Source organism: Triticum aestivum, chromosome 1A (assembly GCF_018294505.1).
Source record: "Triticum aestivum cultivar Chinese Spring chromosome 1A, IWGSC CS RefSeq v2.1, whole genome shotgun sequence".
NCBI classification, from domain to species: Eukaryota; Viridiplantae; Streptophyta; class Magnoliopsida; order Poales; family Poaceae; genus Triticum; species Triticum aestivum.
The window spans coordinates 220,173,353-220,188,585 of NC_057794.1; the positions used below are offsets into that span (position 1 = coordinate 220,173,353).

At 44.0% G+C, this 15,233-nt stretch overlaps 1 protein-coding gene across 2 annotated transcripts; it reads right to left on the reverse strand.

The window, feature by feature from the left end:
* Positions 1 to 210: 210 nt before the first annotated feature.
* On the reverse strand, positions 211 to 8,928 carry LOC123043516 (flowering locus K homology domain). 2 transcript variants are annotated; one of them, XM_044465995.1, is made up of 7 exons: positions 8,796 to 8,928; positions 6,639 to 6,965; positions 5,826 to 6,057; positions 4,658 to 4,809; positions 3,212 to 3,937; positions 2,910 to 3,101; positions 211 to 445 (listed from the first exon to the last, which is right to left on the reverse strand). In XM_044465995.1, the coding sequence occupies exons 2-7, from the start codon at positions 6,951 to 6,953 to the stop codon at positions 422 to 424; spliced, it is 1,641 nt and encodes a 546-aa protein (XP_044321930.1). In that variant the 5' UTR covers positions 6,954 to 6,965; positions 8,796 to 8,928; the 3' UTR covers positions 211 to 421. The 2 variants fall into 2 exon arrangements, with proteins under 2 accessions (XP_044321930.1, XP_044321926.1); XM_044465991.1 differs by lacking the exon at positions 211 to 445 and adding an exon at positions 1,444 to 2,143.
* Positions 8,929 to 15,233: the final 6,305 nt, after the last annotated feature.

Consider the following 15,233-nt stretch of genomic DNA (forward strand, 5'->3'; position numbering starts at 1 on the left):
ATTGCACCATGAATTTTCATTATTTAAGTAATAATTAAACATCCCAATTCAGAAAGAGATAAAACATTATACTATGGCAATAAAAGGTATTCGCTATAGTTTACAGACATTCCGTTTGTAGTTTCTTGATGGTGTGATCATGTTCGTATGGAAACAAAGTAATTGCGCAAATAATGACAGAAACAATAAATTCTAGAGCAAGCAAAATAAAAAATAATGACGGAACCATCTTTATGATTTTCAAAGATAAGAAAATGTAAATTACAACTTAACTTAATTATAATTAATTATCTGGTTCTAGTTTAAATACAGGTAATACAGAAATGCATACGATTATGTCCCTTGAATGCCTTTTTTCATTCACAGTTGCAACTCATTCAAGAAACAGGAAGACAAACTTTTGATTCCCTTCCTTGTTTCATTATCCCATCTTGTAAGTAAGAATCTGTAAAAGAAAAATAGAAAATAGACGATGTAAACAAAATACCATCTTTGCAGAGAAAATTATATTATGAGCGTCTCCTGAAACCTGCTGAAATGCACATTTGAAGATCGAAGAGGAGACTGAGATAACACAGGAAAGAGCTCAATGAGTAGCAAGCAGCAGGGAAGAAAAAAGATGGGAGGAAAGTCAAGTGGACATAACGACGTGAGCTAATCGCTTTGCTTCTCTTTGTATCAATCCAAGGCGCTCTTCCTGCTCCTAAACGACATAGGAAGCGGCAAGTAGGAGGGGCTAGGGCGCTTGAGGAAGGAACCACAACTGGCGCTTGAGGAGGCTATGGCGGCGGCGACGGCGGTGAGGAAGGCACCGCAGACGCAAATTCATGAAAGAGAGGCAGGGGATGCAAAGTACAAGCTAGACACCATATGGGCCTGTATTTCAGCTAACACGGTTGGTTTGGCCCGATTAATGAGAGGACACCTAGGTTAGCCTGCGGAGCAGCGGCCCTGAGCCGGGCGGGCCGCGCGAGTAAGGACGTGAAAAACAGGTAGAAGCTATTCGACGCGCGGTAGATGGATCTGGAACGTCCAGTATTGCGATCCAACGGTCGAAAACATTAAATCGCAGTGAGAACATCGTAGCTCGCCCCGTTTTACTGTTTCTCAATAAGACCTCTATGGGGATGTACTCTCATAACACCTTCACTTGAATAAACTCAAGGGGATGGCACTAGAGCTCTTGGGCCTATTTATAGCCCCCAAGTTCCTACTAGAGTTTGAGTCTGAGGATACCGAAAGTTGTTTCCACTACAACACTAAGTTTTATCTACACCATCCGTTCCTAAATATAAGGTTTTTTAGGCATTTTAAATAGACTACAACATACAGATGTATGTAGACATATTTTAGAGTATAGATTCACTCATTTTGCTCCGTATATAGTCACTTGTTGGAATCTCTAGAAAAACTTATATTTGAGAACGGAGGGAGTATAATATGTAGTGTAAGAAAAATGCTCTTATATTATGTGACTTAGGCAGTGGTATTTTTGCCATTAAAGCAGTTATTTTGCCAATCGGCTCTTTTTGGCGACTCTGCTAGAGTTGCTCTTAGTTTGCAAGTGAATTTGATTTGAATTACTCCCTCCGTCCTACAATGTAAGACATTTTCTGACGCTAGTGTACTGTCAAAAGACGTCTTACATTATAAGACGGAGAAAGTATATAATACTACCACATAGTTTGTTTGCCCTACGTTTCTAAACAGAAACTGGCCTGCAACTATTCTGCGTGAAAAGCTTAGACATCTTCACGCCTCTCTTTTACATCATGTATCCATCCAAATTAACCAAGCTGTCTAGTCCTATAGCATAAACTCTGCTACTCACGGATTGCACACAGTTTAGATACAATTCTCACAACGAATCTCGGAAGGAGAAATAGGATCATCACAGGACGAGTATCAAAACTTTTGGTGAATATACTCTCACGGAATTTCCTTTATCGGGAGTATGTGCAGAATTGAAGCTTGGGAATTTTCAGTAAATCGTTTGCAGCCGCTGCTCTGCCACACCACTTTCTTTCTCAATGTATGAAGTCCTTAGAATATCAGGTTGAGGAGATCTTGGTGCAGGCAAATATGATGGAATGGAGTCAAACTTATGACCAGGGGAAGCAGCGGCAGCTTCGGCCATGAAGTTCTGGAAAGCAACACAGTCGTCAGGGGAGCAGAAGGGCAACAATGATGTTTGTAAGGCAAAATGTGATGCAAAAGCAACACATTTTGGAGTCCCAACATAACAGTAGTAGGACACTAGAGAGCAAAAGGCAAGATGTGATAGAAAAACAAGTAAATTGGAGCCAAAACCATTTTATTATAATGATCACAATTCAAAATTAATGTTCTGTTTCTAATGCCAAAGTTCTAATTCCAAACATCAACTATAAAATGATGTGGTACTTTAAGTAGTGTATTTTTATGTACAAAGAGTAGTGGAAAAGCATAGCTGAAACTAACTATTAAGGAATATATTGTAGAGATAACAAAAGAGATGAAGAAATTTGTTGATGTTATCTAAAACCGAAACTGCATCTGAACCAATTGACCCGAAAGAAACCAGTTTAGTTGAAATAGTCTACCAGAAGTAGTCAACGGGCCTGTTTAGCCATGCATTCAGACCGGTCAGTAAGGACTTGAAGAAAACTAGCATGGATTCTATTCTCAGATAGGCTGTGATAAAGAGGACGGGCTGAGCCCTAGACAGTAGACCAAACACAGGCATCCAATTAAGAGAAGTAATTTTCAGTTTTTCAGCAAACAAAGGATTGGAAGCAGCACCTTATGCTTTACATACACAACCATGGAGTCAACCACAAGTATTTCCCTGCCATAACAAGATGAAGTCCTACCTAAAAGATAAAGCTGTTACTTAACAGAGTACAATTTCATAGAGAAGTCACTGTTACCTTTATCAGTTGTTCTGCAGTCTGAACATCTGTTGCAGAACTTCCATTGATTTCAATAGACATTGCATCCTCCTCCAAATCGTTTATCAAGATGCTCGATCTGCTAGCGCGGCGAATGTAATCAATTCTTGCACCAGTCGGGCCAATCACGGCTTCAGCATAGATAATTGGAACTTGCATCTTTTCAGTAACCTGTCAATTGTCAAATAATCCACCATCACAAACATATACTAATTATTGTTGTGAAGAAAAACAAAACATGTAGGTAAGCTTAGAAACTCTACAACACAAACTATACAAACCTGTGCAGTGATTGCTGGTGATTTACTAGTTAATGGACGCACAAGCACATGTGAAGGTGCTTCTGGGCCACACGCAGACACACGACAGTGCAGAAGGTTTTCCACAGTGGCTGGTGGATGCATCCTCAATGATTGAGATGCTTGCAGTTCATATTCAGACATACCACGAGGTGTCGGTAGATCAGCAGCTGCGGATGGAGATACCCTGCTGGTATGAGATTCACCTCCATATAATGATATTCCCGGGTGTGGACGTTTTCCCATTGTAGCCGATTGACATGTCTTCCTCAGTGAATGTGCTTGGTGACCATGCACAGATATAAGGGAGCGTATTCTTTCAACAGTAGCTGATGCACCGATTGGTGAAGTTGCTCGTAATTCATATGCTGTCAGGTTGTGGTGTGAACCTAATTCAATAGGAGCTGATAGGTATGTTCCCTTGGGTGGTGAAGATGTTTCTTGTCCATACACACTTATACCATGGTGTGGAGGTGTAACTGATCGATATCTTCCAAAAGAGGTAGGAGCTTCGACAGGATTCCTGCATCTCATGTAGTAAGTTTCAGTCCATTGGGGTTCACGCTGATGATCGTCGGAATGGCAGAGTGGACTAACTGCTTCCAGACAGCCTTCGGGGTGGTCACTGTAGTAAAGCGGGGGCATTCCCTCAGGATGGTCACTGTAATGACATTGGGGCATTTCCACATGTAACATCGACAAAGGCACCTGAAGATATAAGAGTTCCTCTGAATCAAATATTGGGTAGTGTAGAAAGCGGTGGCAACGGATCGGATGCGGATCGGATAGTCCTCCTAACACTTCGATTTTCATATTTTCGGAACAAATACGAATGCAAATACGGATGTTATGGATACGAATGCGGATCGAATGTTACTCGAATACGGAGGCATATCGGATGTTTACTCAATTAAGAACAGAAAAGAATAATAGTGACACATTAGTTAAAGGAAATGAGTCAATAGCTATGTGACAGAAAATAATCAACTTGAAACACATAATAAGTTAATGGTAGACATGTTAATGAATAAATACTACTATAATGCATAATAGTTTTTAAGTTTAAGCATACAAAAAGTAAATTTAACAACTTATTAAGCTTTTATATTGGATAATTGGCATATTGGGGCTAGACTTGCTTAAATTAGCTCACGGAATTTTATTCGGATACAGATATATCCACTTCCATATCCATATTTGTGCCAAAATCCAGTACCACATTTGTATTTGTATTTGTAAAAAATAAACCCGGATATCTTCCATTTCCATTTTAGTTTGGACGTGGATGTTTCGGATATGAATATGCATTTTCTCGAATACAATTGTCGGATATTTCAGATTATCCGCCACTTCCCACCCTTAAAGAATCTACTATAACTTTCAATGGCTGTTACAAGAGTAATGTTCAAAACAGTGGCAACTACTTACATGAGGGTCAAACAATGGGATAACACTTCGATCAACCAGGTACTTCCTCAAATGAGAAGCAACAAGTTCCAAAGCCTTCCGCACGCGTGCAGGTTGTCCCCATATTTCAACAATCCTATCTTTTTCAAGTGCAACAGGCGGCAAGTCACAATCTGCATGGTCAAAGCACGCAAGGAATGACATACTGGCTAAAGGACACTGGATGCTGGAACAATAAACCCCATAATAACCACCGTCCGTTCAAATAAGTGACGTGGTTTTAGTTCAATTTTATTTTAAAAAGATAGTATATGATCCAAAGGACATCAACTGAAAGAATGGCATACTGAAACTGCTTATCATCGTATCGAAAAGATAGTAACTCGAGGTAATAGCAACTTTCTGTTAAAATAAAAGTGAGCTCGGCATAAGGGTGAACCCACTTTTGGCTAAATGATGGATGCAGTGGAAAACTTAATTCATCTCATTTTTAACAGATGATGCATTCTCTTATTTGAACTCATTGTAGAAACAGTTTCCTGCCGTAGCATTCAGGCAATCTTTTGGTGATAGGTGCATATGACTACAGTACTAACACACAAGTCAAGCAAATCAGTTACACAAAAATCAAAGGATACATGATTGGATGGTTGGTAGGACTTAGAATTTGAAGTACATATTGTACTCTATCGAAACCCTCTACATGTAGATTAATACACGTGCAAATTATACCTACATTGATTGAACTATCTTCTTCTGCCTTCAGTAGCAACTTGACTGATTTCTCCATAACCAAACTAATAGGGAAGCAAGCCCAACATTTTCAAGTAGCACACATATACATCATTAAGGCACAAACCAATACTACAACTGCACAACATTTCAGAACTGCTTTTCAGCCTATGATTGACACATGCAACCTTGTTTGAGAAAATATACTAATGTAAAAGCAACAAAACATCATATGTTTTCCAAATTTCAGCTTTGCGCCAACTAAGTAACTATATGGTTAAGTAAGCCACAATTCATGTTCCTTATTGACAGACATCAACAGTTCAACTCCATAAGTGCATATCATCCACAGAATCACATGTATACTAGTACATTATGACAAATCAATGATATGGATACAAGGAAGCAGTGGATGTGGATAAGTGAGCTTACAGGTAGACCAGAAAAAATAACATACCAAGGACATAAATGTTAGTTTTGGAAGCTTCCTCGATAGAATATATCATCAAACCTTGCTCCCCGATAAGGCTCACTGCCTGTTCACTTGGTATAAGGATCCGTGCCACAACTGTACTATCAGATCCCATGTTTAAGCCATCATCATAAATTATGTGCTGATATACTCTCAATAGTGCATCCATGGCTGGAGGTATTAATTCATCTGGTTGCTCCTTTGCGAAAATGATAACCTTTCAATGAAAAAGATGAAATATTTTTTTAGGACAACTGAAAGACGAATCATGTCTCCTTTCCATAAACTGAAGTCCATCGGCTTTAGGACCACTGTATTGCAAAACATGCCTTCTTCCATATGCTGATATACACTAAGAAAGGAAAATAAGTAAAGAATGTGTGGTATAAAAACCAAAAAAGGCAAGATGCAGCAATGATGGAATACTAAGCATTAAGCTAAAGAACTATTAAATCCGTAGCAGCCAGTTCCCTGCTAGAGTGCAACATACTAGAGTGTTAACACAGCATGCTGAGAAAATAAAGTCCACATCTCCATGCGAATTACTAGTTGATTGTTAAGCCAAGACAGATGGGGCCAGAAATTTAGTGTAAACAGGTCTAAATTCAAAAAAAGGCTTGGTTGCAACGGAAAATAACGCAAGGTATATATGGACAACGAACACCTATGTCAACAATTAAGAAAATTCTACCATATTTTAGACATAAAAAGAATACAAAGGTGTGTTTTCCAATTAATTAGGTTAAATCCTTAGGTTGATCAAGTAGAAACAAGATATCTGTTCAATCAACAACTTACAGCTCTTTCTGCCCCCGCAAGATGACCACCTATTATACGGATACATGCTTTTGTTTCCTCGCACAGTCTTCTAACCCTCTCTCCTTTGTAACCAATTATCGGACCGAGCTTTGTAGCAGAAATTAGCATCCTGAAGACTGTAGTTCCAGGCCAATCAGGGTACCTATTTTCACCAGCAGAGCAAGTGGTATCGTCACCAGGGCCTACATCATCAGTACTGCCTTGTCCCGTAACAGTCCCGAGAGCTTCCTTCTGAGATTTCCTGACCATTTGAGTAACCCACCGCTCTGTTGAATTTCTCTGCATCTCAGTCATTCCCACCAAGCACTGAAGCATCACAACAGATAGACAAATACAATAGTGAAAAACTGTGTGCACTTTAGCTATTCCCAGTAGCACTGAAGCATCACAACATAAAGTGATGAGGGCATCCCTAGCTCTTTACCATCTTCTCATGTTGCTGATCAAGTCACTATTCAAATAAGCTTAATGATTCATGTATTGGACCAATAACAAGAGCACGTGCCAACAGGAGTGGACCCAGCGAAAAAAAGACCCGGTGTCTATACTATGCATGACATATAGCAAGGAAATTTCTTGGACCCGGTGTCCTGTGCACCCCTATGGTTGAACCTGGGTACGCCCCTGCGTGCCAAGTTACTATCACAATAGGTGAATTCTCTCTTAATTGATTTTGACAATTTAAATGATGAGGACTTTATACTGCCTAAATCCCTGTATCTTTGCATGATTAGGTTCGAAGCATCGGAGAACATGAGCAAGGAGTGGAACATGTTGACATCTAACAATAAGGTGTGCACGAGGAGGCATGGGGAGAAGTGGTGCCATCATCAAATGAAGAGAACACAAGATGGAAACACGATATTCCCTTCCAGATTCGGATTGACTGCCAGAAAGTCCATAATTGAAATAGGTGCAGAATGTGTATGCGTGCTTCAAATAAGGCAAATAAATAAAATTTGGATCCCCTCAAAAAAAAAAAATACATTTTGGAAAGCTGGATCTGTGTGCTTTCCAAACTGTATGCTGCCAGCCTTTGATTCGAAGAGATTGAGTAGGTATCTTCAAAAGAATACGTCGGTGCTAATCTGAGTTTCCAAACAGAGTCATATGAGTTAGGAAAGTTATAGCTCGGTTTGTTTTCGACTCCAACCTTTGAGCATCCAGAAGTCTTTATATACCCTTGTAAGTCGTGGCTTGGAGGTCAGACCACGTTTAGACTATTGTAAAACTCCGGAGAACTGCGCAAACATTCATCTGAATTCCTATACACCAAGTTCATTTCAACAGGGTGCATTTTCTACCGAAAATTTGGGCGTCATCTGTTGTTCCGCTGGGAACTAGGAACTGCTTGTGCTCGGAGGATCCTTACGCAAGTTTGTGGTGTTGCGAATTTCTGACGGGTTGCGAATCGTTGCATCTGGCAGCAGGTGAATAGCCAAAGAAATTGCAGAATTACACAAGTTATCTGCGTCGGTCTCTGAGAACGTCGGGTCATCCCGTATGATAAAGACAAATACAATACTGAAAAAACTTGTGCATTTCACACATTCCCACTAGCACAGATAGAAAAGCACAACCATAAAAGCGAACCTAGGAATAAATGGGTAACAGCTAGTAGGATTTTTCCTGTTAAGCTAAATCACATTTGTACCGAGATAAAGACTGAAATCAAGAACTCAGGCATAATGAAGAATGCAGGAACAAGTACATAACTTGCAGAACCCCCCCCCCCCCCCCCCCCCCAACGCACACACACCACCCCAAACACGCACACACAAAACGGAGACAAATGACTACTAGTACAAGATTACGATTAAATCGAAGCACACCAAGCTGATAAAGGTCTAACACAGCTCGATCTCAAGCAGCAGCGTGCCAGCACTATGGGAACAAGCCTAAAACCCCACACTCTAAAGCCAACGATTATACCAAACAAGGGGCCTCCTTCTAGCATCAGAATCTCGCAACTAAGCCGACCTTCCGCGACTCGTCCCCCAGAACGGAGCTCTGTGATTCCCGCGAGGAAACCGAGACCACACCGTAGCGCCCTGTAGGCCTGCTGCGCTAGCCATGCCAATCAGAGGACGCGCCGCACGGACTCAAGAGGGGCGAGAGCGGGGAAGGGGAGGATACCTTCAATCAGCGGCCGGCGGCGCGGTCAGCGCCCTGTCGGCGGAGGCGTGGAGCTCGTGGGTGGCGACGCCGGAGCAGGAGGGAGGAGAGGGTTTGGGGGTTTAGAGTTGGTGGGGCCGAGAAGGTTTTGGGTAGGGACCCACATACTCCCTCCTTCCATCTATATAGGGCCTAATGCGTTTTTCGAGGTTAACTTTGACTAAATATTAGAGCAATAATATATGACATGTAACTTACACAAAGTACACTGTTAAATTCGTGTGTGAAAGGATCTTTCAATGATATAATTTTCACATTGTGCATGTCATGTACTATTAATCTTATCAATAGTCAAAGGTGGTCTTAAAAATGCATTAGGCCCTATATAGATGGAAGGAGGGAGTATGCAAAGTTCCCTTTTTTTAAATGATACTCCCTCCGTTAAAAAAAATGTTTTGGACGACATTTTGTGAAAACCACCTCCAGTTTGGCATAGAATTATTTTTTAATATATAAAAAATATTGACGAAAAAATCAACAGAAGGGGGTCCACCACGCAGCCACAAGCCTCGGGCCCCCCCCTAGGGCGCGCCCCCTGAGTTTGTGGGGCCCTGGCAGGCCTCTGAAGCCCATCTTCTGCTATGCCATTTGACCTAGAAAAATGAGAAGGGGGGTTTCGCGACGAAGCGCCGCTGTCTAGAGGCAGAACCTTGGCAAGAGCACTTTTGCTCTTCGGCGGAGCGATTCTGCCGAGGAAACTTCCCTGAAAGGGGAAATCAAAGCCATCCTCATCACCAACGGTCCTCTCATCGTGGGAGGACTAATATTCATCATCTTCACCGGCATCATCTCATCTCAAACCCTACTTCATCTCTTGTATTCAATCTTTGTCTCAAGACCACAGATTGGTACCTGTGGGTTGCTAGTAGTGTTGATTATAGCTTGTAGTTGATGCTAATTGGTTTATTTGGTGAAAGGTTATATGTTCAGATCCTTAATGAGATTCAATACTCCTCTGATCTTGAACATGAATATGATTTGTGAGTAGTTACTTTTGTTCTTAAGGACATGAGAGAAGTCTTGGCATAAGTAATCATGTGAATTTGGTATTCGTTCGATATTTTGATGATATGTACGTAGTTGCTTCCTTTAGTGGTGTCGTGTGAACGTCGACTACATGACACTTTATCATCTTTGGGCCTAACGGAAGGCGTTGTGGAGTAGTAATTAGATGACCCCGCGGCAGGCGCCCCTCGTGCTATTTTCAAGTTTCCCTTATGGGGCAATCTGACGTAAGAATCATCTGCTGGAACGTCCGCGGTCTCAACTCCCCCGCTCGTCGTGATGTCGTCCGCGACATGGTGCGTGACGCGCACGCCACCATCGTCTGTCTCCAAGAGACAAAACTGCAGTTTGTGGACGACTCCATCATCCGGGGCATGCTTGGCCCATGCTTTGTTGCAAACTACTTCGCCCTGCCTGCAGCCGGCACTCGCGGTGAAATGATTCTCGCCGTCTCCGACCGGTTCTTCTCCATGTCGGACCGCCACGCATCAACGGCCACCATTTCTGCCACAATCACCATGCTCAATGATAACGTCGCCTGGACTATCTCGTGCGTCTACGGCCCTCAAGGAGAGCAGGACAAGCTGGCTTTCATTGAGGAGTTGAGGGCTCTATCTGCCGTCTCTAGGAATGAGTGGATTTTACTGGGTGACTTCAACCTCATCACTAAAGCGACAGACAAGAACAACAGCAACATAAACCGCCGACTCATCGGAAAATTCAGGAGGGCCCTGGACTTCATGAAATTAAAGGAGCTACATTTATGTGGACGGAGGTTCACCTGGTCCAATGAACAGGCTAGTCCGGTCCTGACAAAGATTGACCATGTTTTCACTCCGATGACTGGGATATGCTCTTCCCAAATGCCCACCTCCAGGCCATCTCCACGGCCTTCTCAGACCACGCACCGCTATACCTTCAGGGATGTGTTGACAATCCAAGGAAGCCATCCTTCAAGTTCGAGGAGTTCTGGTTGCGCCTCCCTGGCTTCCACGAGGCCGTCTCCATGGCTTGGAACAAGCCCGTCCAGGCTCATGACGCGATCTGTAGGATACACATCAAGCTTTGCAGGACTGCGAAGGCCTTGCGTATGTGGAAGAAGGAGAAGGTCGGTGTGCTTAACACCCATATCTCGGTGGCGATAGAGATCATTGGGCGGCTAGATGTTGCAGAAGAGGGACGGACCCTCTCTGAGCCTGAAAGGGAGCTTCGGCGTCAGCTTAAGGCGTCCTACCTTGGTCTCCTCGCCATTCAGAAAATCAAGCTCAGGCAGCGTTCGAGACTAACCTGGATCAGGCTCGGCGACGCCACCACCAAGCTCTTTCACGCTCGAGCAAATGGCAGAAGACACAAGAACTTCATCCAATCCATCAGGACCAACACCGGGCTGGCGATTACCAAGCTCTCCTCGATCACTTCCAAGAGCACCTTGGAACGGCCACGCAACGGATGAAACACATAGTTTGGGAGAACATCGGAATCCAACACCATGATCTTTCGGAGTTGGACGCCCCTTTCGACGAGGATGAAATTAAGGAGGCAATTTTTTCCTTACCTTCGGTCAAAGCACCCGGACCAGACGGTTTTATCGGTGTTTTCTTCAAGTCCTGTTGGGGGGGTCATCAAGACCGACATCATGAATGCAATCATGCAACTGGCTAGCCTCCGCGGCGATTGCGCGGACCTGATAAATTTGGCAAAAAATATCCTGCTGCCAAAAAAGGCAAACACCACCTGGATTGGGGACTACCATCCAATCAGCCCGATTCATAGCATATCCAAGATCTTCTCCAAGCTGTTGGCAAACCGTCTAGCTCTGATGCTCCCCGTGCTAGTCTCCAATTGTCAGAGCGCCTTCGTGAAGAAGCGGTGCATCCATGATAACTTCTTGGACGTTCAAAACTTGGTGAAGGAGCTGCATCGCACTCAAACGCCCGGCCTCTTCCTCAAACTGGACATCTCAAAGGCTTTTGACTCCGTGGGCTGGGCCTACCTGCTGGAGGTGCTTCAGCAACTCGGGTTCAGTCAGCGCTGGCGGGACTGGATTTGCATGACCCTCGCAACATCTTCCTCCAGGATCCTGTTGAATGGGGACCCGGGCACCCCTTTCGCTCATGCATGCGGCCTGTGTCAGGGTGACCCCATATCTCTGATGCTATTCATCCTGGCCATCGACCCTCTCCAGCTTATGCTCCGTGCGGCCTCCCTGGAGGGGATCCTCAAGCCGATCAAGGCTCGTTCGGCTACCTGCAGAGTCTCCCTCTACGCCGATGATGCTGGCATCTTCGTCAATCCGGACAAGGATGAGATCGACGCCATCGCAAAGATCCTTGCCTGTTTTGGCGAGGCTTCGGGACTCATCACCAACATAACCAAGACGGAAGTGTTCCCCATCTGCTGTCACGGGCTCAATCTTACAAACATCCTTTCAGGCTTCCCCATGAAGATTGCCTCCTTCCCCACAAAGTACCTGGGCCTCCCACTCCATACTGGCCGGCTCAAAAGAGCGGACCTCCAACCTCTCTTTGACAAGGCAATGGGCAGACTGCCGGGATGGAAGGGCAAAAACCTCGCTAGGCCTGGAAGGGTCTCCCTGGCAAAGTCCGTCTTGTGCGCTATCGCCACACACCACCTCACTGCGTTCCCCCTCCCGGTTTGGGCAAACCACAAGCTTAGCGAGATTTCACGAAATTTCATTTGGAGTGGCGACAACTTTGAAAACGCGTCTGGGGGACACTCCCTGGTCAACTGGAAGACGGTGTGCAGACCGAAGGCCCTTGGTGGGCTCAGGATCACGGACCTCGAGAGATTTGGCAGGGCTCTTCGCCTGCGCTGGCCTTGGCTCATGTGGACCGACCCTAACCGGCAGTGGGTGGGCTCCGCCCTACCCTATGACGAGGTGGACATGGCGCTGTTCAGGGCTTCCACCACCATCGCACTGGGGAACGGCCGGAAATCTTTGTTCTGGCATGACGACTGGACGGGAAAGGGCCCTCTGTGATTGCTTGCCCTCGAGCTTTACACCATCGCCACGAGAAAGCAGAGATCGGTCATGAAAGAGTTTCAGGACAATAACTGGATCAGATCAGTAGCCAGACTGAGCACACCAACACAGCTGCAGGAGTTCATTACGCTGGCAACTCTGGCTTCGCAAACCATGCTGACCCCAGACCGCGAAGACACCATCTCTTGGCGTTGGACCCCAAACGGCACCTACTCCTCTGCCTCAGCCTACACGGCCCAGTTCTGTGGATCCTTCCCCAGGTTCACGCCGTCCAAGATTTGGGAGGCCCATGCAGAACCAAAGTGCAAACTCTTCTCCTGGCTGGTCCTCCATGGAAAAATCCTAACGGCAGACATGCTAGCTATTCGTGGCTGGCCACATGACCCTATTTGTCCTCTCTGCCTACGGGCACCGGAAACTGCTAACCACTTGTGCAAGGACTGTCCGTTCGCGGTGGCGGTTTGGTCGCATGTACAACGATGGACTAGGGACGCGCCGGCGGCCCCGATGGCAACACCGCCTGCCATGAGTATCTCTGAATGATGGGACTCGCTCATCGCCCCGCTCACCAAGGAAGATAGTCGACGTCGCAGCGGTCGCTTCCTCTACACCATCTGGAATATATGGAAGGAGCGTAACCGTTGCATCTTCAACGGGATCCACCTAACTCATGTGGAGGTGGCTGCCCTCGCGTTCGACGACATAAGACAGAGGGCCATGGCCTTCGGCAGGGCCCAAGTGGTGACCGGCATTGGCTGACCCATAAGCAAATGCGTTTTGTAGGGGTTTTCGTCAGGTTCCTTAGAAAAACCTGTCACCTCTGTACATATAATGCTCTCTTTTTTGTCTGAAATGAAAAGGCAGTGCTCCTGCCGGTTCCTCGAAAAAAAAGAGTGACAGAAGCTTAAACCCTAGTTTATACGCTATACCGTAAGGAGCTGATTTGGATCCATATGTTTCATGCTATGGTTAGATTTATCTTAATTCTTCTTTCGTAGTTGCGGATGCTTGCGAGAGGGGTTAATCATAAGTGTGAGAATTGTTCAAGTAAGAACAACATCCAAGCACCAGTCCCTCCACATATCAAATTATCAAAGTAACGAACGTGACAAACAAACATGATGAAAGTGACTAGATGAAATTCCAGTGTGTCCTCAAGAACGCTTTGCTTTCTATAAGAGAAATATCATGCATGTCTTTGCTATAAAAAGGATTGGGATACTTTGTTGCACCTTTGTTACAATGGCTACTTGTTGCTTGTTACAAATTACCTTGCTATCAAACTATTTGTTACCGATAATTTCAGTGCTTGCAGAAAATACCTTACTGAAAACCGCTTGTCATTTCCTTCTCCTCCCCATTAGGTTCGCACGCTTACTTATCAAAAGGACTATGATTGATCCCCTATACTTGTGGGTCATCAATACTCTTTTCTGGCGTCGTTGCCGGGGAGTGAAGAGCCTTTGGTAAGTGGAATTTGGTAAGGAAACATTTATATTGTGTCCTGAAATTTACTATCACTTGTTACTATGGAAAACAATCCTTTCAGGGGGTTGTTCGGGGTATCTTCACCTTAACCGAAAGCACAAAGAGTTGCCCCTCAACCAACCGCACCTACTGAAAATATTTATTGTGAGATTCCTTCACTTATGTTAGAGAAACTGGTAGCTAATCCTTATGCAGTAGATGGAACAATATATCCTGATTAATCTATGTGGATGAATTTGTGGATTATTCAAGCTTGCAGGTTTATCTAAAGATGGAGTTAAGAAGAAGGTTTTCCCCTTATCTTTGGAGGGAAAGAGATTGACATGGTATAGGCTGTGTGATGATATTGGAACATGGGATTGGAACCGATTGAAATTGGAAATTCATCAAAAGTTTTATCCTATGAATCTGGTTCATCGTGATCGGAATTATATATATAATTTTTTTCCCTCGTGAAGAAGAAACAAGTACATGATGTACACATGCCCCAATTATGAGTTCTCAAGAGAAATTATTATTCTGATTTTTTATGTTCGGCTTTCTCATAATGATCAAACCATACTCGATTCTTCTTCTATCGGCTCTTTTATGAAGAAAACTATTGAATTCAAGCAGACGTTTTTAGAAAGAACTAAACGCAACTTCAAAGATTTGGAGTTCGATAATGGTAAAGAGTCAGGTATAAATCTTGAGTTTGATTGTGTTAAGTCTTTTATGGAAACCGATGATTTTCATAAGTTTAGTGCTAAATATGGAGTTGACTCTGAGATAGTAGACACGTTTTGTGAATCCTTTGCTGCTCATGTGTAATGCCCTCGATGCGGCTATATCTCCTACGTGTCGAAGCACGACTTAGAGGCACAACCGCATTGAAAGCAATGTCGCAAGTAAGGTAATCTTCA